Genomic DNA, 27,200 nt, shown 5'->3' with positions numbered 1-27,200 from the left:
AACAGATGTCGTTATATGTGTATGTTATTGGACTCACGACAACGTATCATACTACCGACGCTTTATAAATATCTATAAAAAAAGTATCTACAGTAAAATAAATAAGAGACATACAAATTTCAAAGTATTTACAGGCATTCGGACGTAATAATATATGATTCTTACTCATGTCAATAAAAGTTTCAGGTATTTTAATCCGATTAATTAAACATAGGCAGAATGGTTGGTAAAAGTAACATATTGTGTAAAGTGTTCACTCAAACCAGCCAATAACAGGACATGAGCCCTTTAAGTCCCTTGACACTATTCTAAAAAATGTTTTATGTCTGTTGCAATAAATGTCAATTTTGATAACTCTCTTGGGAGAGGAATCCAGCATTGTCTACAAGCATTTGAACATGCTCAAAATATTGGTAATTATTTTTTTTCGAGTGAAATTTATTTCAATCACCCGATACGCGATGTGGGATGCCAACATTTCGCAACTTAAAGATAAACAATTCACCATATTTCTGCATACTTTCAACCATTTACTGATAACCGCTCGAAAGTGAATGATTAAGAAATAAAATAAACACAAGGAAAATATTTAAACATATTCGAGACTAAATAAACTTTGCTAATCTCGGGTAAAAATTCCGAAAAGGAAAATCGAGTGGAGATACGTCGGCCGCGTAATGTAGTGGTTGGCGCTTTCGTATATCAATCTTCAGGTCCTGGGTTCGATTTTTGGCAAGGTGGACGTGAAATATTGATTGTAAAGGTTTTTCAAACATATTTTTTTTATTGTTCCTGGATTGGCACCTGAAGCGTAAGACTGATCGCCTTATTATCATGTAACACATGATTAAAATACGCTGTATTTGGTTTACAAATGCAGAGCCCTATGCACCATTACTAACGGAATAGAAAATTATGATGATGATGATGTCTCGTGTACACATTTTTTTCTGTAACTATTTTTATACCTACCGTTTTTTTTCTTCATATTGTTTATATTTGTATCGTAAATAATTTCTGTATTTTTTCTTTATCTCAAATATTTAAGTTATTTTTTTAGGCCTCTAGGCGTATACTTTTTTTTAAATACATAAAATAAAATAAATGCGGCAATGGTATACGTTACCTAATTGAATAATGTATGAGAAGAACCAAGTGTACTTTGTGACTCGGCCACCCACAAAAATCAACATAATAGTGTACAGAACAACATTCTCAAACAATCAGTTACTGATAAGTTGTACAACGTGAATATTTGTGTACATACAATTATGAACAGGAGGCGGCTTATTCTGCCACAATTTCGTTTCGTAAGTTCGTTCGTTTTCATATATCCATCTCACTATAACGCAATCAAAATCGTATTTCCCTCTCGTTCCTTCTCAAACTATACGAACGAATTTACGAAACGAATTAGTTACAGAATAAGGCCACAGTTATCGTGGTTAAACGGTATAAAGTTATACGTTGGAAAGTACGAAATTCAAAAGAGGCTCTGCCAGATTTAAAAAAATAAATTGCAGGCGATTTCAAGATACGATTTCCATCCTAAGATAAGATTGCCTGGAACTCAAAACACCTTATTATGTATAGGGGTTCAACCTTAGAGTAATAATTCTCTAGAGAAGCCCTTAAGCTCTATTGCAAAGAACAAAAGCGTTCCAAATTTATGGTTTAGTTTTAGTTTGGTTTTTAGTTTAACAACAAACGTGTAACGGACGATTTCGGGAAGCGCTTACAATTCTCATCCCAAATACTTACGGCCCGTTGTATTTCTGTAACCTGTAGCTAACTTCGTGGTTAATAATCATATAATGTTTTTTCTTAGTATGGGCGACTCTATTAGGTTATTACTTTGAGGTTATAACCGAATATTCCATATGGATTTGAGTTGTCGGAGACAGAAGAAAAACTGATATATTTATCCTGACGTACGACTATGTCTCAAGTTATGTAGTTTATGTTCATAATATATCGAACAGGATTAAAAGTATACCAGAGCATTGAAAATTAGCTGTCTGTTTCTAATAAATAACCTGACGTATGTATACTTGTACACGGTTAGAATAAATCATCAGAAAAGGGTTCAATATATATGTTTTACATTTTCAAGCAAGTAATTACACATCCTATTCGTGAGCATTTTCGAAAGTGAATTGACATGGCATAAAATTTAAAATAGTGTGATGGAGAGACTTTTAAAGAAAACCGTTAAATGAAAATAAAAAATAAGAAGTTTATTTACTATTCAAATGTGAAATAAAAAAAATAATCAATTCTTAGAGTAGAGGAATACCATCCAATCAGTACAAAATATAAAGTAATCGGAAAAAATAACGAGATTCATAATTCGTATAAAAATTACAAAACAATTTAACTTTATCATTTAAAAGAAAAACAAAAAGGATTTAAAAATATTAAACATAAAAAGTAAAGTAGAATAAAATAAAATTAATAATTTACGCATTGTGTTCTAATACTGCCACAACCTCGATTCCCAGCAGTGTTCCTCCAATGAGGAAGTTCAGTGTCTTTTTTCCTTTTTTATTTGTTAATAAAATATTAAACTAAGCCAAATTTTTATTTTTTAAATTTTTATATATCGTATTATCAGCGCTATGATTTTTTTAAGTTTTGTATTTCTGAAATAACTCCGCGTGCGACGTCAGAGGTTGTTCTATGACAGTTCTTCCGATTGTTCGTTTACGGTTTCCAAACCGGATATCCCTCAATGCTCTCATATCATTGGATGGTTCATATAAACCAGTGACGTCATTCAAAGTAGTGCGTTTTGATTAAAATAAATATAAAAAAATTCGTACATTTTAAAGAAATTTTACCGTACAATTTAATGCTCTAATTTTTACCGCACGCAAGAAAACATTTTTTGTATCCAATTTCCCGTAGGGCTGAAGTTCCTCATTGGCTGATTATAATATAATAAAAAGTAATTAAGTTATTAATTTTGTGAAAATAATAAAGTCAAATTATTATCCGCAATGATTTTTTAGTTATTTATTATGAATCAAATTTCGGAAAGCGTTTATTTGCGTATTATTTTAAAGAAAAGAAAAAACTAGTTAGGTTACATTGTGACATTACCTGTGAATTTGAAAATAAGTTTGTCTTATTGATAACATCGCTTTTTTAAATAATGAGTAGCGTTGAAAAATAAAAATACAAACAAAATCAACGTAATTCGGTAATCTTTCTGTGTTCGAGAAGGAAATCGAATAAAGATACGTTCGTTTCGTAGTGTAATGGTTGGCCTATTCGCCCGAGGCCCTTAAATCGCTTAAAATATGTGTTTCTGCAGTGCAATATTTCTTTGTCTCTGGACTAGCACCGGAAGTGTAAGATTTATCTCCGTATATTCCATGCAGCAAAAAAAAATAATGATCTTGATACGCAGCAATCAGAATACCAACGCAATGCGCAGATAGGCAAATGATGATGAATTCGGTAGCCGGTAGCTCATGCTCATCATCATCTAAAAATGTTATTTCACAGTTAAAAGAAACAGCTATTTTAATAAGATAATAAGGCGGCCTCCGTGGCGTAGTGGTCAAGACGCTTGACTCACGCACGGAAGGTTCCGGGTTCGATTCCCGGTGAGAACACAAAAAATTAAAATGTGTTTTTTCTCAAGCCTGGGTGTTCTGTGATGTGATTCACCACTGTAATTGTGCCTCCTGGCCTGTTGTGGTGCAAAAATAAAAATAAAATAAATAAATGATTATCTTTATTATATATAATTCCTCTGTACGTGTGATGTCACCGTACTCCTCCTAAACGGCCTTACCGATTTACGTGCGGTTTTCAGATAAATATAGATCTTTGCGCTGTGCGTGTTCGTAGATATTAAAATCTTTAATCGAATATGTAAAAAAGAAGTTAGGAGCATAAATGTTTTATTCATCGATCTACCAGGGTTGCATTCGAAGAGAATGCATTTGCAAAAAAAATAATTTTTAAATGCATAAAAATGTTATGATGTTTTTTGTGTATAAAAAAAGTTTGTTTTTGAATGTTTACAAAGAACATTTGTTTTTTGTGGATATCGATCAGATTCTTTCCTTAAATTCCTTAAAATTTCTACCCATTTATTTATTTTTATTTGATTTTTGGTAATACTAAAATAACATTTAATTCAAAACATTCATTTAAATCGTATTCCTATATAAGTACACCACTATGTTGGTGAGAAGACCGGAGTTTGACGTTTGCAAAAAGAATGCCATATTTGAAAAAATATTTATTTTATGTTTTGGAATTCAACCATAAACAAGTACCTCGGTACCTACTCAAATTCAATATTATTTGAATATTAACAATTTTTAGTTTTGGAATTTAATCACAAACAAGTACCTAGGTACCTACTTATCAATAAAATGTATTTTTCCAAGGTAATAAATAGCAGGCAAGCCAAAGTTCGGGCAGGACAACGTCTGTCGGGTCTGCTTGTTTTTAATAAATAAGAACACTTGGGTTGTTAATTTTTCGAAGCTGCTGCGCTGGTGGTTGCTAGGCTTTAGAAGTACGCTACCCAAAGCGGTATCACATCTCACATCTGTCAAAAGGCGGGCATATTGCTGCCGAACTCTAAACAAATTGTCTCGGAATTCCTTTTTCAAAAGTTATCAACCCGCATAAATCTCTCCACACCGCCAAGCCCGGTGCTTGGTACTAGTTAATGGCCACCGAAATAATTGACAAAGATTTTGATGAGTGCAGGGATGATTACGACTCGAGGATCGGGAGTTCTAGAATATTCCAGTGATTAAAATACCAAAATAGCTCGGGTATCAGATCTGAAGCGCCTCTTTTGAAATAATTTAAAAGGTACTAATTCATCGAGATGATAATGTCACAAAACAAATTTAAAATAGAGAAAACAATTCTAATTGGCAGAGAGAAGATGGAGTTTTTATGCTGCTTTGACATGATGTGTAGTGGTTTAAATTTATTGCTGCAGAGATAGAAGACATTTTTGAGAAGGGAATATGGAAGTCCAGCAATTTACGGGGCTTATTTGTTTATTTAATTTGTTCATTAACGCCCAAAAGGGATTTATTTAGAATATACAGAACAAATATGTGAAATTAGTTAACAAGGATATAAAAAGTTTTACAAAGTAAAAAGAACAATAATAACAAAGGTATGCAAGAAAAAACAGTAAGCATTGTTACGGACGTCAAACGGAAAGCGGCCCTTGTAGGGACCGCCCCTGCGCTATATTAAAATGTTTAGACTTAGGGATCTCGGTATGTGTTAGAAATGAGCTGCCCCTCCAATAAAGACTAGTATTTGTCACTTTCGGGGGTGGCCTTTTCCATACCGAGACATTTAGAATAGGCATTTAGTTACAAATTAGTTTTAAGTATATTTTTGAATGTGCATCGTTTCGCGCTGCGTTGCCGCCGCAAGAATGCCGTGAGAACTGGAGGGGGTAGTGCCTATATACGTGGAGGGAGGGAGACGGATGGAGCGGGCGTGCAGCTTTCTCTATCGCTCTCTCTCTCTCCGCGCGGCATACGACGGCTAGACCCGCTCGGCGGGGTGAATGGTGGGGCACGTAGCGCGAACGGTATATAACGTGTACAAATGAAAATAAATGACACTTCTTCTCTGACGTTTGGCTTTTACTCATCTCTACTCGCTTCTCCCCGACCCGGCTTTCTACTCGATTCTTCTTCACTTCGCTTGACACCTTCGCTTCACCCTGGACTTGGATTTTGGACTTCTCTCCCTACGGATTCCTGACCACGGCGAACCGGCAACTTCAACCTGAAATAAGAGGCCCTTCTGAGGACATCTCCGGCCCTGACGAGTTAGACAAGATCGCCTAGCCTCCGCTGCCTTACAACCAGTGGATCGGGACGTGTGCGTTAGTGACTGCAGCGGAACCACAACACGACGCCGGTAGCGCGTTAGCTACATTGTTGGTCCTTCGAGAAATCCGGATCTGCTGTCGTCACACGAGTGATCATCTACCTGATGCCTGCTTCTCTTCGGTCTGGAAGAAACGCCGCCATGCAGGAAGGACGCGCCGAATCCGACTCCGGTTCATCGACTTCGGCCCAGACGACAACGGAATCTACCGCCCACTCAAGAGAGATGCGAGCCATGCAGCAGCGACTGATGCAGGACATGACGGCCGGGATGGTTGAGATGTTCAAGGAAATGAGATCTCAGCTCCCGCTCATGTTGGCCGCTACTACAACCCCAGAGAAGACCACGACGCCCGCCGGAGCGAGCCTACCTGTGCACACCTTGGGTCGTTGGAAACGACCCAACCCGGGCCTGCGTACTTGGAGGAAGCCGCTGAGCCACGACCGAACGTAGCAAGCCCTGCGGACCACGCTACATTGGACCCGACGACACTCGGCTCCATGGATTCGGAGACAAGACGACTCACCGGCGAGTGGGTTGACAACCAGAACAGTGCTTCATACCCCACAGTTGACAGGATGGCCGCAGCATTCGTGAGGGCACTGAAGGACGGTGATTCGACTGGAGTGACGTCGCAGCCACGAAGTGATGACCCAAGGATGACGTCATTCATCGCGAGGCAGACTGGTGCGAGAGACCTGCCGCAGTTCTCCGGGGATCCGCTAGAGTGGCGGATTTTTAAATCGCAGTTCAACCAGTCTACGGAGATGTGTGCATTATCCAATGCAGAAAACATCATACGGCTGCAGAGATCACTCACAGGACGGGCCAGACAGACTGTATCGGCCCTACTCGTGGACCCGGGCAGGGTTCCCGAGATCATGAAGATGTTGGAATCCGCGTTCGGACACCCTGAGCTCGTCGTGGAGACGGTCTTGGAACGGGTGCGGAGGATTCCGAAGCTGCCAGACAACGCGTCCGCGGAAGCCGTGACGGATTACGCCGTCGCAGTGAGGAACGTCGTCGCGACCGTCGAAGGATTCGACGGTGAACACCTTTCTTCGCCGAAGCTTCTCTGGGAAATGGTAGGGAAGCTTCCCTACACGCACCGATGGATGTGGATTACGTCGCGCATCGGGACGAAGAGAAAAGCGAAGTTAAGTGAATTAGCCGACTGGCTAAAGGACGTGACGGGCGTGATACCTAACGCCGGGTGCCTCGATATCAACACAGGCCCCGTCAGGGCTGAAAGGAATCGCGCCTCTAAAGGACACGTGCTGCTGAACGTACACAGTGAAAGTGAAAAATGCGCAAAGTGCAACGGAACACACAAGCTCGACGTGTGCCGCGAATATTCGGGGCTTGGCGTGAAAGACAAGTGGGCATTTGTGCGCGATTTAAGACTGTGTTTCCTGTGCTTGGGGAAACGCTGCCGAACGTCGAAATGTCGGGCAACAAGGTGCAACATAGACGAGTGCGGAGGAAGGCACCATCGCACACTACATACGCCGCGCGCCCAGTCGACGGATGAGAATGTGTTACACGTATCGCGGAAGGAGGGCTCGGTCGCCCTTAAAGTGTTACCTGTGACTCTCAGTGGACCGAAAGGTCGAGTAAATACATACGCGTTACTAGACGAAGGTTCAACTATCACACTCCTGGAAGAAGAGGTCGCCGACGCGATCGGAGCGCGCGGTCCACAGGCCGGTATACAAGTTACGGGTATAGCCGGAATCGCCGCGAGTGATGCGTCATCGCGACGCGTAAAAGTGATAATAAAAGGCGACGCCGGCGCTTATGAAGCGATCGCCTACACAGTTAAGACACTCAACTTGCCGACACAAAAAGTTAAAAGTTGCGACAACTCGGCGCGGGAAGTGACAGTGAGACCTAAGATGCTTATAGGCCTCGATAACGCCGAGTTAATAGTGCCGCACGGCCGGGCGGAGTTTCGAAGTGACGGCGTCATCATAAGTGATACGCCGCTTGGCCGCGTCGCGTTTGGCCGACACGTGAGTCATAACGATAATAACGCGAGTGCACCTACGGGTGAAAAATATAACGAAGATAAGTCAGTTTCTAATGGCATAGTGAAAACGGTCCTAGTGAGTGCTAAAGGACCGTCGCGTGATGACGCGCTAAGTGAATTAGTGAAATTTAACTTCAAAGTGGATTCGATCGGAATCACGACCGCGCCGCGGATATGTGCCGCAGAAAAAAGAGCGCTGGATATAATGCATAACTCCACAAAGCAGCTTCCCACAGGCCGGTGGGAAACGGGCCTGCTATGGAGTTCAGACAACGCATCGCTCCCCTACAACCGAGAAGCGGCAGAAAAACGCCTCTACTCGTTGGAAAGAAAATTAAAAAAGAACCCGGTACTTGAAGTTGCGTACCGGGCTAAAATCAGCGAGTATGAGGAAAAGGGATACGCCGTTGAGTTATCCAGGGAAGAAGAGGCACGAGAAAACCCAAGGAAATGGTTCCTGCCTCATTTTTCGGTATGCAATCCGAACAAGGTTGGGAAAATTCGGGTTGTGTTCGACGCGGCGAGCCCTCACAGAGGTGTGTGCCTCAACGACCACTTACTGACGGGACCGGACTTGCTCACGTCACTAGTGGGGAACATACAGAGGTTCCGAGAGGGTGGCGTAGCTATCGCCGCCGATATAAAGGAGATGTTTCTCCGCATAAAGATGACACCCGATGACACGATGTCACAATTGTTTTTGTGGCGTCGAAAACCGAACGAAGCAGTGAGGACCTTCGCTTTCACATCCATGATGTTCGGAGCCAGGTGTTCTCCGAGCAGCGCCCAGTACGTAAGAGACCGCGTGGCCGCGGCGAATGCTGAATCATTCCCGGAAGCAGCGCGGGCTGTACACGAGAAAATGTACATGGACGATTATTTGGACGCCGTGGATTCGACTGCGGAGGCTGCAAAATTGGTGAAAGACGTCACGGCCCTCCTGCTGACGGGGGGCTTTGAAATGACGGGATGGGCATCAAACAACGCCAAGGCATTGTGCTCGGTCCGCGACGAGGATCGAGCCAAGACGGCTATCATCATTGGCGAGGCCGCCACTACGGAAAGAGTACTAGGCGTGCGGTGGGACCCGCACGCAGACTATCTAGTATTCAAGTATAACCAAGAGGGCGGTGACGAACCTGAATGGCCTACAAAGAGGCAGATGTTGGGAGCCGCCATGAGGGTCTTCGATCCAATGGGATTTATTGGATGCATAACAGTGAGGGCTAAAATACTGTTACAAGCCGTGTGGCGATCGAACATACAATGGGACGAGGCTTTAAAACTAGAACACGTGCAGAGATGGCGCGAATGGCGGCAGTTACTAGCCGAAAGTAACTGCGCAATACCGAGGTGTTGTATCAACAGGAAGGCGGAGGAAATAACAATGCACGTCTTCAGCGATGCCTCGGAACAAGCCTGCTGTGCGGTGGCATATTTTGTGCACAGGGCGGGCACTAGCTTTATTATGAGCAAATGTAAAGTAGCGCCGCTAAAGCCTTTATCGATACCGCGTCTAGAACTTCAGGCGGCGCTACTCGCCGCGCGGTTAGCGGCGAGTATAAAGAGGGAAAGCCGCATGAAAATTAAAAGAACTATATTCTGGACGGACTCGAGCACGGTTCTATCCTGGATACGCACAGACCCGTTGAAGTATTCAACGTTCGTAGCGAACCGACTCGGGGAGATCGATGAAATCGCCGGAATAAACGGTTGGCGCTGGGTACCGACAAAACAAAACCCGGCGGACATCGGAACGCGAGATACACAGCCACTCGATCTGTCTTCGAACGGCATGTGGTTCCGGGGCCCAGATTTCCTCTCCCGGCCGGAGAGTGAATGGCCTCAGGAAAAAGGGACAATCTCGCCTCCTGAAGACGCGCTGGAGATAAGACCACCGCGTCACTTTGTGGGCCATTGCCACACGACGACAGGACTCCCGGACGTATCCCGCTTTTCATCGTGGGTACGACTTATACGGACGACGGCCTGGGTTATGAGGTTCGTCGGACGTTGCCGCCGTCCCAGACAACGTGACGAGCCCGAGAAGCCGGGAGGTGACTTCGAACTCCGGGCCGAAGAATTGAATAAAGCCGAAGAAATATGGGTGCGCCTGTCACAGAGGCGTGCCTTCGGCAAAGAAATAGAATGCCTACAACGGGGAGAGGCCCTACCGCCCGGAGGACGGCTACGCGCTGTCACGCCGTTTATTGATGGAAGCGGCATACTGCGTATGGGAACCAGACTACAAAGGATAGATGACCAGAACGTGAATGCCCCGCCAATACTGGACGGCGGGGATGAATATTGCAGACTGATGATAAGTTACCAGCACGCAGCATCAGGACATCCAGGGACGGAGCGCACGATAAGCGATATCAGGTCGGGCTACTTTGTCATGCGCCTCCGTACGACGCTGCGAGGGATCATCAGGAGCTGCCGGGCGTGCCGCATGCTGAGATGCATTCCGAAGCCGCCACTGATGGGACAGCTGCCGGCGGCCAGGCTGGCTAGCGGGGAGCGGCCGTTCACTCACTGCGGCCTCGATTTCTTCGGACCGATGACCGTGACACTGGGACGGCGCACTGAGAAAAGGTACGGTGCGCTCTTCACGTGCATGACAACGCGGGCGGTGCATATGGAGTTGGCATACTCCCTATCCGCGGACTCGGCTATAATGGCTCTAAGAAGGATGGCCGCTAGGCGTGGTCACCCCGCGGTATTGTACACAGATAACGGTACAAATTTCCACGGGGCCGATCGCGAGATGAACGCGGCCATAAAGGAGCTAAGCCAAGATGAGAAAATGCTCGGTGAACTAAGCGCCAGAAGGGTGGAGTGGAAGTTCATTCCCGCCTCCTCACCACACATGGGAGGCGCCTGGGAGCGCCTAGTAAGATCAGTGAAGGTAGCGCTAAGCGCTACTATAAAAGCGCGTTCCCCACGGGAAGAGACACTGATAACGGCGCTAGCTGAGGCGGAATACAGCGTCAACAGCCGCCCGCTAACACATGTGTCTGTGGACCCGAAAGATGAGGAGCCGTTGACTCCAAACCACTTCTTGCTGGGATCAGCTGGCGGTTTACAGCCTTTGGTCCATTATAGTAAGGCGGAGGAGGCCACTTGCCTTAGGAAACAGTGGCGAGTGGCCCAACAGATGGCGGACATCTTCTGGCGACGGTGGGTGCGAGAATATCTGCCCACGCTGGCGCAGAGACCGAAATGGAGGGACCCGGCAACGCCCATACAAGAGGGAGACCTGGTATTAATAGCGGACCCAAAGCTGCCACGCAACACATGGCCCTGAGGACGAGTCACGAGGGCCAGCCCGGCAGCCGATGGACAAGTCCGCGTGGTGCAGGTCAAGACGGCGACCGGGACCTACACGAGACCAGCAGTCAAGGTGGCGGTCTTCGCCGAAGGGGGCCACTAGCAGCCGAAGGACGTCCGGATGCTTCAGCGCAGCGGAGACTGCACCGGGGGAGTGTTACGGACGTCAAACGGAAAGCGGCCCTTGTAGGGACCGCCCCTGCGCTATATTAAAATGTTTAGACTTAGGGATCTCGGTATGTGTTAGAAATGAGCTGCCCCTCCAATAAAGACTAGTATTTATCACTTTCGGGGGTGGCCTTTTCCATACCGAGACATTTAGAATAGGCATTTAGTTACAAATTAGTTTTAAGTATATTTTTGAATGTGCATCGTTTCGCGCTGCGTTGCCGCCGCAAGAATGCCGTGAGAACTGGAGGGGGTAGTGCCTATATACGTGGAGGGAGGGAGACGGATGGAGCGGGCGTGCGGCCTTCTCTATCGCTCTCTCTCTCTCCGCGCGGCATACGACGGCTAGACCCGCTCGGCGGGGTGAATGGTGGGGCACGTAGCGCGAACGGTATATAACGTGTACAAATGAAAATAAATGACACTTCTTCTCTGACGTTTGGCTTTTACTCATCTCTACTCGCTTCTCCCCGACCCGGCTTTCTACTCGATTCTTCTTCACTTCGCTTGACACCTTCGCTTCACCCTGGACTTGGATTTTGGACTTCTCTCCCTACGGATTCCTGACCACGGCGAACCGGCAACTTCAACCTGAAATAAGAGGCCCTTCTGAGGACATCTCCGGCCCTGACGAGTTAGACAAGATCGCCTAGCCTCCGCTGCCTTACAACCAGTGGATCGGGACGTGTGCGTTAGTGACTGCAGCGGAACCACAACACGACGCCGGTAGCGCGTTAGCTACAAAGCATATAAACAAAAAATGCAAAGATATAAGCTTATGAAATAAATTCTGTAAAGCAAACAATAAATAAAGTGTTACGGTAAGCAAGAAATACATTTTTAAGTTAAATTAATAAACAAGCAAGCATATACATATCATCACGAAAGAATAAGAAATAAAAATATGTATCTATGAAATGCGTATTTGCCAATACTACAATGCAATTTGATATAATAGTAAAAAATAAAAAACAAGTATATGGTAATAAAAATAAACAAGTAAGTATTTTTTTAATTTATGGAATTAAATAGTCAATAATATTTTTTTTTATCAATATTCCTACAGAGATGAGGTAGAATTTTTTTTCCAAATTCAGGATTATCGATATTCGAGCGTTTACAGGGCTTATGACCTGTCATTGGCTGGGTTGAATGACCCGCTCGAATATCGATAATCCTGAATTTGGAAAAAAAATTCTACCTCATCTCTGTAGGAATATTGATAAAAAAATATATACCTACTTCCCCTCGGGAGAAATCCAGATTTGTGTATGTACAAAAATACACATACCAAAAAATAATGTAGTCAATAATAGTTTGACGAGCAGCTACAAATAAACTTGATACTGCTTATGACCTATCATTGGCTGGTTTAAGTAACCACTTTACACACGGTGTAGCATTTACCATTCTGCATATGTTTAAACTTCCACATTTCCTAAAGTTGACTTTTGTGAAGAAAAAGAACTAAAACATTTATCATATGGGTGAGATTCATCCGGCAGAACCGATTCACCAAGTAGGCAACGCCTGAAAACAATTTTTCAATTTTCATATTTTTTCTTAAGCCAGTTAGTTTAATCAACATTGTTTTGATTATGTCCAAATTTAGATCTAATTAATCATGTATCTAGCCAATCAATTTAATCAGTCAGCGAAGAATTCACTTTCCTATTTTCCACAATCTAATGAAGCGCATATTATGTACTTCTGGATTATCTTCTTTCAGCACAAAGATGCTAAGGCTACCATATTACATAGAGTTTATTTAGGCAACTTTTCTCTTTTCATCATCATTCCCTTTCCACACCTAATGGTGCATAGGGCACTGGATTGGTACACCAATTGCGGCATATCTCGATCAATTTTATTACATGAAGGGATCAGTCTAAATCAGGGACTACGAAATATTATATTGTGAAAACACCCTTTTAAATAAATATTTCATATCAACCATTACATGTGTGGAGTGGAGGGTTGGACTCTTAACGTTTCAACGATGAACAAAATTGAGGCCTACGAACTTTGGCTGTGCAGAAGAATGCTTCGAATCTCATGGACTGATCGTGTCTCCGATGAAACGGTTTGAACATTATGAACAAAGAGAGGGAGTTACTGACCACTGTCAAGAAGAAGAGCCTCATACTTTGGTCACATATTCTGCAGTGAGAAGTGTTCCCTTCTTCAATTTATTATGGAAAGAAAGATAGAGGGCAGGCTAGGTATGGGACGGAAAAGAGCATCGTGGCTCAGAAATCTCAGACAGTGGTTCGGTGTGCCGGGTTGAGCAGCGCTGATTGGACTGGTCCAGGATCGCGATGAATTCAGAAAGATGGTCGCTAACCTACGGTAGGAGCGGCAAAAGAAGAAGAAGATATCAACCATCTCGGGAATCAAACCCGAGACCTCTTGCATGGTAGGCAAACGCGCTGACGTGCTGCGTGTATGTGGGCACCGCCAAGAAGACTCATCCTCAGATGCGGTGTGCGGTATGTGGTGGGCAAGCTACGCATATGTATGCATTGTATTATTATCGTGTACGGCAACAGTTAACTGAACCGGAAAGAAGTACGTTCTTGTTTTTCTATCGAACGATACGTGTCGTCAATAATGCATACTTTATACTCTGCATAGTTTGCGCTGTCTAACAGGTGCAATATGACGAGATTGTGGCTTTATTTATTTATTTTTTATTTCTTTATTTTACAGAAACATACTGTCAACAATGATTCAATTACATGACAAAGATAATATTAAATATATATCCACGATTATCACCTAAGAGTTTTTTTTTTTTTAAATAAATATTTGCGTTCTTATGATTTACCCAAATATTTAATTTTGAGGGCCATTTTCAACGAGTAGTAAATAACTCACTATTAGAAAATGGGAATCAAGTTGGGGTAGAGTAGGATTCGAACCGCAGACCTTCGGTCCGTGAGTCCGAGACACTAGCCACAGGACCGCAACCCGATTATAAATGATGAAAAAAAGCCAGTTCTACCATTTTATTTTTTTAATATTTTAAATATAACATTAAAAATACTTTCAAGGTTTCAGTTCTAGAATATAACATTACCTTACAAGTAACGTTTCATAATAATATTGAATGATCTCTTCTTTATTCATTTTAAAAATGACGTCAGGGTTGGTATTCCAAACGCTCTCGCGGCCATATTATCTCGTGTATTTACATACAAAATACACGAGAAAAACTGTTTTCTCATGCCGCGAGAGTGGTTCAGAATAGCACCCCAGGGTGAGTAAGAAGACTGATAATACTTGACTTGTATTATAAAACAAAAACTGGGTTCGCCCGATATTCATATGGTCATCTGAAAAGTGAATGATTTAAGTTGTGAAAGCGTCCAAATTTGCTTATAAATTCTGAATTTTGTATTCCATGAAGTCTCCTAAAACAGGGAAGAAACAAAGAGATTTTGGCACTTTGGCAAGAAGCGATGTCGCATCTCGCAATTACTACCACAAAAAGTTGATCCGTGGGTGCAAGCTAATTCAAGAGATATTTAATAAGTATTTTTGCAGACTTACCCAGAAGGGTAAGAGGCACGTTGACCCAACATGTCCACCTGATGCGACATCTACTCCTGTGGTGTGTGGTGGGTAGATGAGGGGGCAGAGCACCCACTACAGGTGTTCCTCCGTTTCGCTCAACATCCTTTGTGTCTAGATCCCTGGTCTGAAAAGAAATTAAATATTTAGTATGAAAGGATTACAATATCAACAGAGATAGAGAGGTTTTTAAGAAGGGTATTTTGAAAATTTAGGTATTTTTAAATCATAAAGTATTTCGTTGGCTGGTTTAAGTTATCTATATAGATAAAAGGCAATGTTCGTATGTGTGTCCTCGATGGACAAGATTACTACTACTGGACCGATTTAGGTGCGGTTTTTAGTGAAATGATAAGCTCTGCGCTGAGTATGTTTATAGCTCTTAAAAGCTTACATTTTATCTGTGGAAATGGTAAGGAGCGTAAGTATTTTATTTATCGACCAACCAGGGTTGCATTCGACAAGAATGCATTTACTAAAAAATCGGTAGGATGTTATTTTTTTGTATTTAAAAAAGTTTGAATTTAAATGTTTTCAAACAACATTCGTTTTTTGTGGATCCCAATAAGATTATTTCCTTTATTTTTTATTTAAAAATACTAGAGTTACTAGTCGCTAGTAACTCTAGTATTTTTGCTTTGTGTATAATTGTTTAATACATATATTTTTTTAAACAAGCCCTGTAAATGCCTAGACTTCCATATTCCCTTCTCAAAAATGTTTTCCCTCTCTGTTGAAATAAATTTAAATAGAAATAACATTATTTTTTTAATATTTGTCACAGGAGCTTATCATGTTACAGACACCATTTTTCCAATATTCCATAATAAAAAATCTATACGCTTCTATCAAATTATAATATTTGTGGCTTGATAAAATTTCTTGACTGACTCTAGCGGTCATCCCAAAGATGGTGTTATTTTATTCCGTTCTGGTTGATGAAGGTATTTACTTCTACAAACCGCACTTAAAATTTCAAACGAAGTGAGACGATTTTTTACAAAGTATGATTATGCCAATTATTGTACAAAAAAACATATTACAAGAGTCATAGACGAATTACATGCACAGGTACAAATACAAAATTATTGTAAACAATTTTTTACAATACTGCGTTTTTGCCGCGGAACTTAATGAACGTGATTTTTTAGCCCTCACATATTGAAATGTGAAAAGGTTAAAAATAATTGTTTTTTATGAATATTGCCTATTTAAAAAAATCACTTCGAACGCGAAATTCGATTGCTGGTGCAAATTAAATTCTGACCATAAAACATTGCATGAACATAATATAAAGCGAAAATAATAATAATAACACACGACAAGTGAAATGACGTATAATATTCGATACAGAATTTTCATTTGAAAATAGTAAAATTAATTTAATTGGGTCTTTTCGCGTTTTTATTGTTATTTTAAAAAAAGAAATAAAAAATTACGATAGTGATGGTATTTTTTTTTCATGCGACGCACGGCGGCGTAGGAAAAACATTATACAATGTGCAATGTTTTAAAATACGCAAAATTTTAATATCACCCTGAACGCGCTTTATGGGACAAACAGCGCGTATTACCGCGTTACCGCGCTATACTTGTGCGCAATATTTGTGCCCCCTAAGCGGGCATGACGTGTGATGTCATGCCCTCTGAGTAACAGGAACAACTTTGAAGCATCTTTAGGATTAAATGTAACAAAAAATGAAGAGGCGGAAGAACAACAAACAACAAAAAATAATTTAATATTGAATTAGCTTAACTATAACTCAATTTTAGCAGCATGAGTAAAACTCAGAGAATCGACAAAAGAAGTTTACTTTTAGGTAAGGTATTACTCGCAAGTAATTTCCTACTTCGAACTCATTCGAAATAATAAAACAATTTTTTCTTCTTTGAAATACAAAGTGGAGAACAGGAATTCGGGTTATCTAAAAATGCATATACATATACTACAATACTTGTCACCCTTAGGTATTATAAGATGTTTTCAAATCCTACAGGTAATTACAGGCCACATAGCGAGAGTGAGCTAATAAATAAACATTTATCTGAGATGTACCTTCGTAATAGTATACAATTACGATCGAGCCTAGAGGTTTGTCTAAGTGCATCGTTACATTCTGGGAATGTAGAATAGGAACAAGTCCAATATGAGTAGACAACGTGGAGCGTATAGTAGACAATGGATATAGTACAAACATAACATAAAGATTGTATTATTTATGAGACAGAGCGCGAGAGTTGCAGCTGTCCAATATTGTGTAGGCATATTATGTATAATCATGATAGTTCATGATCGTTCTGGTAACCTGTCGTCCCAAACTGTTATACTATCGCGAGAAACAGAGAAATCAAAACTAGATTATGTACGCGGGGAAATTTATGGTACAATATTTAGATTCATTGATACAAAACATATATAATATAATTCATCCACTGGAACCTCCTTTTATACGGGAGATACGTTCCACACAGTACAGTGAATAAAAAGTACTAGACTAAAAAAACAGAGAAGCTGGATAGGTTTCTTTGTATATAAATCAATTCAGGATTAAAAAAAAACAGAAATATTTTACTATTTATTGTACATCAAAATACTTCGACTAAATAAATCCTAACAAAGATTATTCACTATCATACTCGTATATAAGTAATGAAGGAGATCTAAAGAGACTCCAAATAATACAAAACAAAGCGATGAAGATAATATTAAGATGTGGGAGACGAACAAAAGATAAGAAAATTATTCAACTTCTAGATATCATGACAATTGATCAAATAATCAAATTCAATGTTGCTAATGAAATAAACAAAATTATCAAAGGAATAGTTCCGAGATATTTTCAAAATAAACTAAAAATTAATGAGTTCTTTCATAACTATGCAACAGGAGGATCTTAAAATATAAGACTGGAAAAGAAATCAAAAGCAATGTCCCAGAACAGCCTTATGTACAAGGGAATACAATTATTTGAGGAAATGCCAGAAAGCATAAAAAATGAAATAAATGTAAATATATTTCAAATTAAATGTAAAAAGTATATATGTGAAAAATATTAGGTAATATATAGTGTAAATAGTGAATATAATAAATGAAAATGTACATATGAAACAGTGAATATTATAAATTAGGATATTTAGTGTATAATAGTGTATAATAGTGATAAATAATGTTAGAATAAGTATAGATGTAAATATTGTGTTGTAAATATATATTAGACTATGTTAATCATAGAACTAAATAAAATAAATAATAAATAATAATAATAAAAAAATAATATTATATTAAACGCCAAGTAAGTAAAAGAGAGACGTAGAAAAGAAAATTTTTGGACAGTATTATTTCGAAACCGTGTACAGCGAGGTTCGAGTATACTATTATATAATTGTATGTGTTGCGGTTATCAACTATCGACTTATTTTATTTATCGTCTTTTGGGATATCAGGGTTTTAGTTCTTTAGTATTTTACCTTTGTTTTAAATTTATGTTAATGAATATAACATAAGTATGTTTGGAAAAAAAACACTATCTTCAGGTTTTGGCTATGGATAAAAGTACTGATATTTTTAATATTTGATATAGATTTACAATCATAATGTATCAGGTGCCGTGGCTCAGATGGTTAGATGGAAAACTGTAAAAACTAGCGTCGCGGGCTCAAATCCCACCAGTTGCCAGAAAAATCCAAGAAAGATTTTTCTCAATTGGTCTGGGTGTTGTGGTGCTATTGATTGGATAGATCTTCACGTTGCATTTTAGTATGACATGTTAAATATGAGTATACTTTTGAGACTTGTGCGCATCCAACAAAAATGACACATGTTTAGCGTTTAAAGTTTTTCTGCGTGTGGGCAACCCTTCTTTTTGACGAATAACCTATATACTCGTACATATTTAAAGTGATATTCCCTATTCAATCTAATTCAAACAGTAGGGAATTAGTACATATACATATGTATGAGTATCAGTGACGAATGATGATTTTATTTACAGGTAAGCTATAAAATAATATCATTTATTTGTACCTACATAGGAGGTACATAATATAATGTAAGTAATATATACTATAAATTGATATTTTTCTGTGCTTCTGTGTGATACAACAACTCTCATCCATGAAATTAACTCAAACGATGTTACTTCGTGATATATTATATTATATAGATATATTATCCATTACTTTAATATATAATTCATTAAAAAATACCACTCCGAATTCAGTCGATATTACGTATTCAATTGAAATGTCAACTAGCCGTAATTAATAGTGCTAAAAACGGCCGCGTGGAGCGCTATATGTCCTGCAATATGAATGAAAGTAATTATTGTCTTATGTCAAAAGTACCATCTCAAACAAAAATAGTCCTTTAAATGTTTGAAATACTATTTTCCAAATCAAGAAACTTAAAATAATTTGTGTAATCGGCAAGTTTAATCTAGGAGAAAAAACCCGCACTGGGGTTAATACATTTAAAAAATCGTATACTTATTTGCATGAAAAAATAAGCTGGAATAATCGGCTAGTTTCTTGCCTCACCGCAGGCGCTGGGCGCGCTTTATTAAAATTTATATTTATATTAGGATAAAAATACAAACGGTGGAAATGATTAAAAAGAAATGTTAATTATTTATTTGTTTCTCTGTAAATAAAGTTACAATAAAACATTATTATGGTAGTCAAATATAATGGTAAGCTGCGCATAATCGCTTCTATACGCGGTTCGCCCCTGATGAGTATTTAGACGCAGCGTTTTTATTGTTTCTTTAAAAACATTCAATTGAAAATATAACGCATTCCGGAAAAGTCGCATTGACGAACAAGAGTAAAACTAGTAAGTTTTAACGCAATCATCCCATTGAACATATTTGTTTAACAATTGTAGTCAGCATCACTTTACGGGTTATTTAGCCCATTAAGTAGTGTAGAATGTTAAGGTAGAATAACATGACGAGTTTAAAGTTAATGAATAGAAAGCAGATGACTGCTAATCCGCCGATATGTATAGAAAAATATGTCCATATAATACGAACGTATTACATAAATCGTAGGTATAACACAAATGGCGCTCACATAGTTTATTTTAAACTTTTATTGATGGTTACCTTATACATTTCAACGTTCTTCAACAGCTTGGGCATTGTTAAACCAGGATCTAAATGATCCACGGAACAGTTAACACTTAAGGCGCACGCGACCGCTGCCAATTAATGGCCATGTTGCTCCTTGTTCCTACTCATTCAGAATCCTAGATTACTAACATCCTGGGACCTTAATACGGAACGTGACGAGTAACACATATAGATATAGGCATCGAAGAGTATCCAAATATGTAAGCGAGCCAAAAAATTTTTTTTGTTGATTTATTTTTGTAATAACAAATTACTAGCGACACTCACACATACGTATACAACAAAAACTGGGCCAGCAGTTCTTTATAACTAAATTTGAGTTTCAAAATCATAAGAAAAAGGGGGAGCAAAACATTAAATACAACATAAATTTTGAGAGAAAAATAAAAGCATGTATAACAAATGATCATGGGCAACAATAATTGTCAAACTCTTTAAGAGTACCGATAGATATATAAAATGCAAAACAATTGCTTCTGTCGACCTGAATTTGTCTTCTATTTTTAAGATTTCGATGGAATGTTTACTTGACGAAACATGTTAATAGTTACTGAATGTTCCATTTGGGTCTACAGATATAGTTCGTGCGCAGTTCTCAAATACTTATAGGGATTCTTTAGTAGGTTTACCCATAGTTGCCTAACACTGTGGACTGTTAAAAATATATCTTCTTCAGTCTCCAGGAACTTAGCTCTCATCCAAACCCCTTAAGTTCAATGCACACTATGTGCCAGCAGCTCACACATTGAAAATATTAACAGACACGCTCTCGCTATAATAATATCTACATTTCTGATTAATTTCTGGTCATGCTTCAGTTTTTTTTTTCATCAACGTTAAATTTAAGGAGGAAATATTATGCTTCATTAGATGCGAAGGTTTTTCTCGCTCCAACAAAATTCTGGCAAAAGCCTTTGAACAATTAGGTTTGATTGGGATGGAAATCTAAGCGACAGTTTGCCCAGCACTATACAACGCATAAGCTCTGTAATCTATGTAGTTGCCTCGGCAGCTACAGCGATAACGTTGATATTCGAATTATTTCTTCTATAATAATATTTTATAGAAACGAAAGCAAACCGAGAAAAAATCGAGAGCAGCATCAAAGCGTGGATCGAGCTTTATACAGTTATTTTTATGTCATTCGAATCATGTTCCGTAATAAGATCCCTCAAACTCGCCGCATCTTATTCTAAACGTCAAATTCGAGACACTTTATAACTAAGTAATTGGCATTATAAAATAATGTGGGTTGAATTGACGTAATTTAGAATGCAAAATAAAAAGCATTATCGGTGATTATTGTTATTTGTGTAATGAATTTTTGATAGAGCCCTGAATTTTTTTATTAAATTTAATTACTTATATGCACCTCAGTCGTTTAGTGCATTATTTGATTAATGGAGAGCAATAATTTAACAGTAATTTATTATTTATCAGACATTGACAGACATTGAGTGAACAACAGCTGTTATGTCAAAGTATTATCATAAGTAAATATGCGATTACATACATTAATAAACTTGAGAAAATATAATTTGTTTGATGTAGGTAGTAGGCACCTAGGAACTGACTAGGTGTATATACTATCTTATATAAAATCGTGGGCTGCGATTATGAACGGCTATTTTCATCGGTATATATTGAGACGGTTTAAACTAATATGGATATTTACGTACGAAAGTGTGTATATTTGTATAAAAATTCAGAATAACTTCGTCGGTAACCTGTAATTGAACATGTTTAGAAAAAAATATTGTAAACATATTCCATTTTTCATACAGAAAACTAAATTTTACTTTGTAGATAAAATTGAAGATAAATTTTAACTTCCCATCAGAATACGTATCGTGGGGTAGTTACGGGGGTAGGTTGAAAACTAATCCATACATGATTATGGAACGCGAACGAAATGACTTTCAGAAGCTCGCCAGATGGCATGTGGAAGTAACATTCCCTCTCTATACGTATGCGGAGGTTTGAAGACGTTGCGTTCATCCAGTGTATTTTGAAAAGAGGAAGTATGAAGACGTGTTCTTATGCTCTGTCAACGCTAATTAAACAGCGTGCTGTTATCGAATTTTTAACTGTTGAAAAGTGACTCCTGCTGAGATTCATTGTCGTTTAAAGGCTGTTTATACTGACGATGCTGTTGATAGGTCTACTATAAATCGATGGGTAGTAAAATTTTGTGGTTGCGAGCCTGGAAGCCATAATTGTTGATAACACACGCAGCGGATGTCCAATCATTGCCGCAGGCGATAAACATCGCAAACTCGTCGACGATTTCATTCAAAGTGACCGGCGAATCACTCAAAAACGTATCGCAAACCATATAGAAATATCCAAGGAGTATTAGAGGCAGCCTGGTGCCAATAATTTCGCAACATGACAACGCTCGTCCAAACACCTCGCGTGCAACTGAAGAGGCTCTGCGAAACCTGAAGTTTGAACCGATATCTCACCCTCCTTACTCCCAAGATCTTGATGTCCAATCACTGCCACAGGCGATAAACATCGCAAACTCGTCGACGATTTCATTCAAAGTGACCGGCGAATCACTCAAAAACGTATCGCAAACCATATTGAAATATCCAAGGAGTATAAGAGGCAGCCTGGTGCCAATAATTTCGCAACAAGACAACGCTCGTCCAAACACCTCGCGTGCAACTGAAGAGGCTCTGCGAAACCTGAAGTTTGAGCCGATATCACACCCTCCTTACTCCCCAGATCTTTATGTCCAATCACTGCCACAGGCGATAAACATCGCTAACTCGTCGACGATTTCATTCAAAGTGACCGGCGAATCACCCAAAAACGTATCGCAAACCATATTGAAATATCCAAGGAGTATTAGAGGCAGCCTGGCGCCAATAATTTCGCAACATGACAACGCTCGTCCAAACACCTCGCGTGCAACTGAAGAGGCTCTGCGAAACCTGAAGTTTGAAACGATATCACACCCTCTTTACTCCCCCGATCTTGCGCCTTGCGATTTCTATTATTTTTCTCCACTCAAGAGAGATTTCAAGGGTAACCATTACATCTCAGACGATGAGGTGAAGGCAGCTATCAAGTCTCGGATTCGAGAAAAGTCGGAAGAATTTTTCAGTGACGGAATGAAAAAACTCGTTACACGCTGGAAGAAATGTGTTCGGCTTAACGGAGCCGATGTTGAAAAATAAATATACGATTTGGAAGCTAAAGTAGCTTTTGAAGATTTAGTTTAGTTTTCCAGATCCTGTCGTAATTGGTAATATTTTTTTTTCCTAGATTTAATTTTCATTATTTGTATTTTATTTCAATTGCGGCTGTATGTATGATAAGGATAAATGTTTGCCATTTTTTTAATGGACTAAGTTCGTTAATAAATAAATGAATGCAGTGCTCTCAAATGAGTGCGAAAAGGGAATAATGATGATAATATGTAAGCTGGGGGCAAACACTTAAAAATATCACATGTGTGGCAAATTATTTTTAATTTCAAACAGCAAATCCGTTACTTTCGCCGCGTTTCTGGGTTGCGTATATCCATGTGTGCATATTGCATTTTAAATGTAACAACACAGCATATGTAAATACGCATATAAAATGCTAAGATACATAATATTATCATTTGGCATTCCGGGAAATCTGATTTCCTTTTTTACACTTGTGTTTAGGTGATACGCGCCACACAAATCGTTTCGGTTAGTAAATTTGTAGATAAGTTGAATAAAAATAATTTATAAAGCAAATTAGAAAATAATATTTAACACATTTATTCATACGAAGATACATATTACAAAAAAAAAAAACGTATTCCTAACTCCATGAGGCCAAGAGCGAAAATCGTACACGTTTTTGGTATTAAATAATTAAAATTACAGTTAAACCGCTTATTATTATGAGAAAGGCACTTCGTTGTCGCCTTTTGTTTGTCTTTTTTTTATATATTCCATTTTTAATCTTCTATTTTTTTACTAATATGTTCTCAATAATAAATAAGGAAATATTTTACTTTTTATTTCAATTTAAGTTTAAAATTATAACATCAGTGAGGTACCAAATAGGCAAATAAATGCTTGTTTTGAAAAGCTCGTAAAGTACAAATTATATATTTTGACAAAGTATGTTTTAAGGATTTAGTTTAATTGCCACGTCCAGGTGAACGAAGAATATAGTTGTATTTGTGAAATAGAACTTTGACTCGATGGCTAGTCCCAGGTAAAAATCCCGAAGAAGGAAATCGAGTGAGGAAAAGCATGTCTTGTAGTGTAGTGCTTGGCGCGTTCGTCTACCATGCTTGAGGTCTAGGGTTTGATTCCTGGGAGGGTAGACAAAAACAGTTTTTTTTATAAGGTGGGTTTACACTGCAATGGTCATCTTATGTTCCTGTAACAGATGGTCTAGATGCTGTGCATTTACTTCGCTATGCAGTGATACGATAGGAATTTAATTATATTTATTTGATAACAATATTTAAAGGATAATATTATTATAACTTAAGCGATTAAAAAAATTGTGTACCTCCATTATATTTTTTGCTACTGTTTTAATAATGCTGCGTTTTATTGTAAATTCGTTGTGACCTATTTTGGTTTTCGCAAGTTAACTTAAAAGTCAATATAATCACTACACCATAAAGCGAACGAACTTTTAGTTGGTTCATTTTTTTATCAAGACTAAAATTTAGATTTCTTTGATTCCAAACCACACGCCGAGTTATTCAATTATTTGTCCACCACATGTGTGCACGTGTGCAGTTAATAATTTATGTCTGTATAAAATAAAAAGTACAAAAAATATTCCAAAACATTTCAAATGTACACTTCAAATACAAAATAAAGGAAACGTTATAATAATGTTAATAAATGGGTTGTGGTTCTGTAATATTGCGTCAAACTCACGGATCAGAGGTCCGAGGTTTGAACTCCACTTTACTACAGCTTAGTGAGGAGGTTCAGTGTTTTTTTTTTATTTGATAATGGACCATCAAACTAAGACAAAATTATAATTAATTAAGTAAAGTATTATAAGCGCTTATAGATTTTTAAAAGTTTTGTAATTTAAACTAATTGAACTTATTAAAGCCCTTCAGTCAAGAAGCGAATGCCGAATTAGAATTCACAATATTCTCACAGATTGATTTGAGGTCACCACCGGAGTTTGCCAAGGTTGCGTCCTTGCAACGTTCCTTTTTATAATCCTTATGGACTTCCTCCTCAAAAAGTCGATTCCACTAGATCGAGGAATATCCATCTCGCCCTCCTAAAAACTTTGCGACCTAGAGTATGCCGATGATGCGGTTATAATTGATGATTCAGACGGGAGTCTACAGGTCACTGTAGTTAAGCTAAATATGTACTTCGCATGCATGGGTTTAAAAATTAATATTGGAAGAACCCATGTACTTTGTAACACTTCGTGCCTTGATGCTCAAAATCCCTTGACTCTGTCGAACCAAATCATGGAAAGGGTCTTAGGGAGAGTTTTAAATACCTGGGAGTGGGTATATGTTGCAGAAAATAAGAGCTTTCAAAAAGAACAAGGAGTGTGGCTAGGAGTAGCAGGCCAGCAGGCGCCACATTCAACAGTATGAAGGTTGTCTGGAGATAGGATATTTACTCAGTAAAAATCAAATGCCGCCTATATTACGCCTGCATAACACCTTTTCTCCTCTACGGATGCGAATTGTGGCACCTCACTAGGGCCCAAAATAGCAAAATACTAAGTTTTGAGAATAGGTGTCTCAGAAGAATCTTGGGTATGCGGTGGTTTGACTTTTTTAGGAAAAAAGTAATGAGAGAACAGACGCAGCAAACTCCAGTGACAACTGTCATCAAGCGGAGGCGATAAGGTTGGCTGCGCCATATACTGCGGATGCCTCCTGAGAGTCTTAACTCGTTTCCCTCGTTTACAAGGCATCAGGTTTTCGACGTCCTGAACGTCCACTGGTGACTGTTCGTCGGCAGTTTATGTTAGAACTTCGGGACGAGAACCTGACTTGGGAGAACGCACATGAGCTTGCAGCCGATAGAGATGCATGGAGGCTCTTTGTGGACACCATATACTCCAACTAGGAAGCGGACATGGAATGATGAATTTTGAAATTATTCCACGTGTAACGTCACAAGTTCTCATCGGTGAGTTGTGTTGATTGGTGAATTGGGAAGGACTAGTGACGTTCTTCAAAGTAATTAGTTTTTATTAAAAACCTTTTTTTTATACATTTCAAGAAACTTTGGAGCACAATTTAAAGCTCTTATTTTTACTCGAATGCGATCCTCTTCCTCTCGTAGGTACGCGTTGTCCACGTTTCAGCCCCATATAATAATACCAGGGCTTCCATCAACCGTTTTTTTGTGTTTATTGATATACCTTGATCTCGCCAAATCTTATCCAAACGGTTCATTACTTCTTTGGCCATTTGAATCCTGCGACCAATCTCAGGTATATTTTTTGTATATATCACTAATACACAAAATAATCTTAAATCAATATTTTGGACACATAAATATTCCATTTATGATTACAAAATAAATAAAATACATGCTAATGATGTGTTTGTTTACAACAGGGTTGATATAATATTCACACGATAAGAGATAAATTATGTAAATACAAAAAAAATAATTCGAAAACAACATGAATAAATAAACTAATCTAAACATTTCTAGTAGCTTCTTTTATAACGCTCATTATTTTTTCAGAAGAATAGTGGTTCTTAATTCTTTTACTTCATGAAAATCAACAGTAAAAATGGAAACACTAATCGCATAATTTTTATGATATACGCTGTTTTATGCCAAAAAATATTTCAATTTTTATCATTCATTCTGCTTAAGATGACATACTTTTTTTTGAAAGGAGAAAAATTTTGTCAATTATTTCGCCCATCTCTTCGTTAGGATACTAATTACACCAACATGCAATACCCACAAAATATAAAACCGACGAGTTGACATAACACGTGAGGTTGATAGCCAACACCGACGTGCATGACGTGTGCGTCTCAAAACCGGTAGACATGGAAAAGTCGGTAAGTGATTATTATATACAATTATTTCATAAATCAAATGTTTGACCACAAAGTTACT

General features: G+C 39.0%; 1 protein-coding gene across 4 annotated transcripts in view; it reads right to left on the bottom strand.

Moving 5' to 3' along the window:
• LOC148282817 (phospholipid phosphatase 1-like) overlaps positions 1–27,200 on the bottom strand; it is a 123,877-nt gene that overhangs the window by 39,373 nt on the left and 57,304 nt on the right. For all 4 annotated transcript variants that reach the window (XM_088224496.1, XM_088224499.1, XM_088224497.1 and 1 more), the window contains one exon: positions 14,972–15,119. In XM_088224496.1, the coding sequence (XP_088080622.1) occupies positions 14,972–15,119 (148 nt within the window). The remainder of the gene's footprint in view (positions 1–14,971; positions 15,120–27,200) is intronic.

Source organism: Micrasema longulum, unplaced genomic scaffold, assembly GCF_059751315.1.
Source record: "Micrasema longulum isolate JH-2025_06_02 unplaced genomic scaffold, ASM5975131v1 h1tg000287l, whole genome shotgun sequence".
Taxonomy (NCBI): Eukaryota; Metazoa; Arthropoda; class Insecta; order Trichoptera; family Brachycentridae; genus Micrasema; species Micrasema longulum.
The sequence above is the reverse complement of the archived record's forward strand: the minus strand, read 5'-3'. Positions and strand labels throughout refer to the sequence as shown.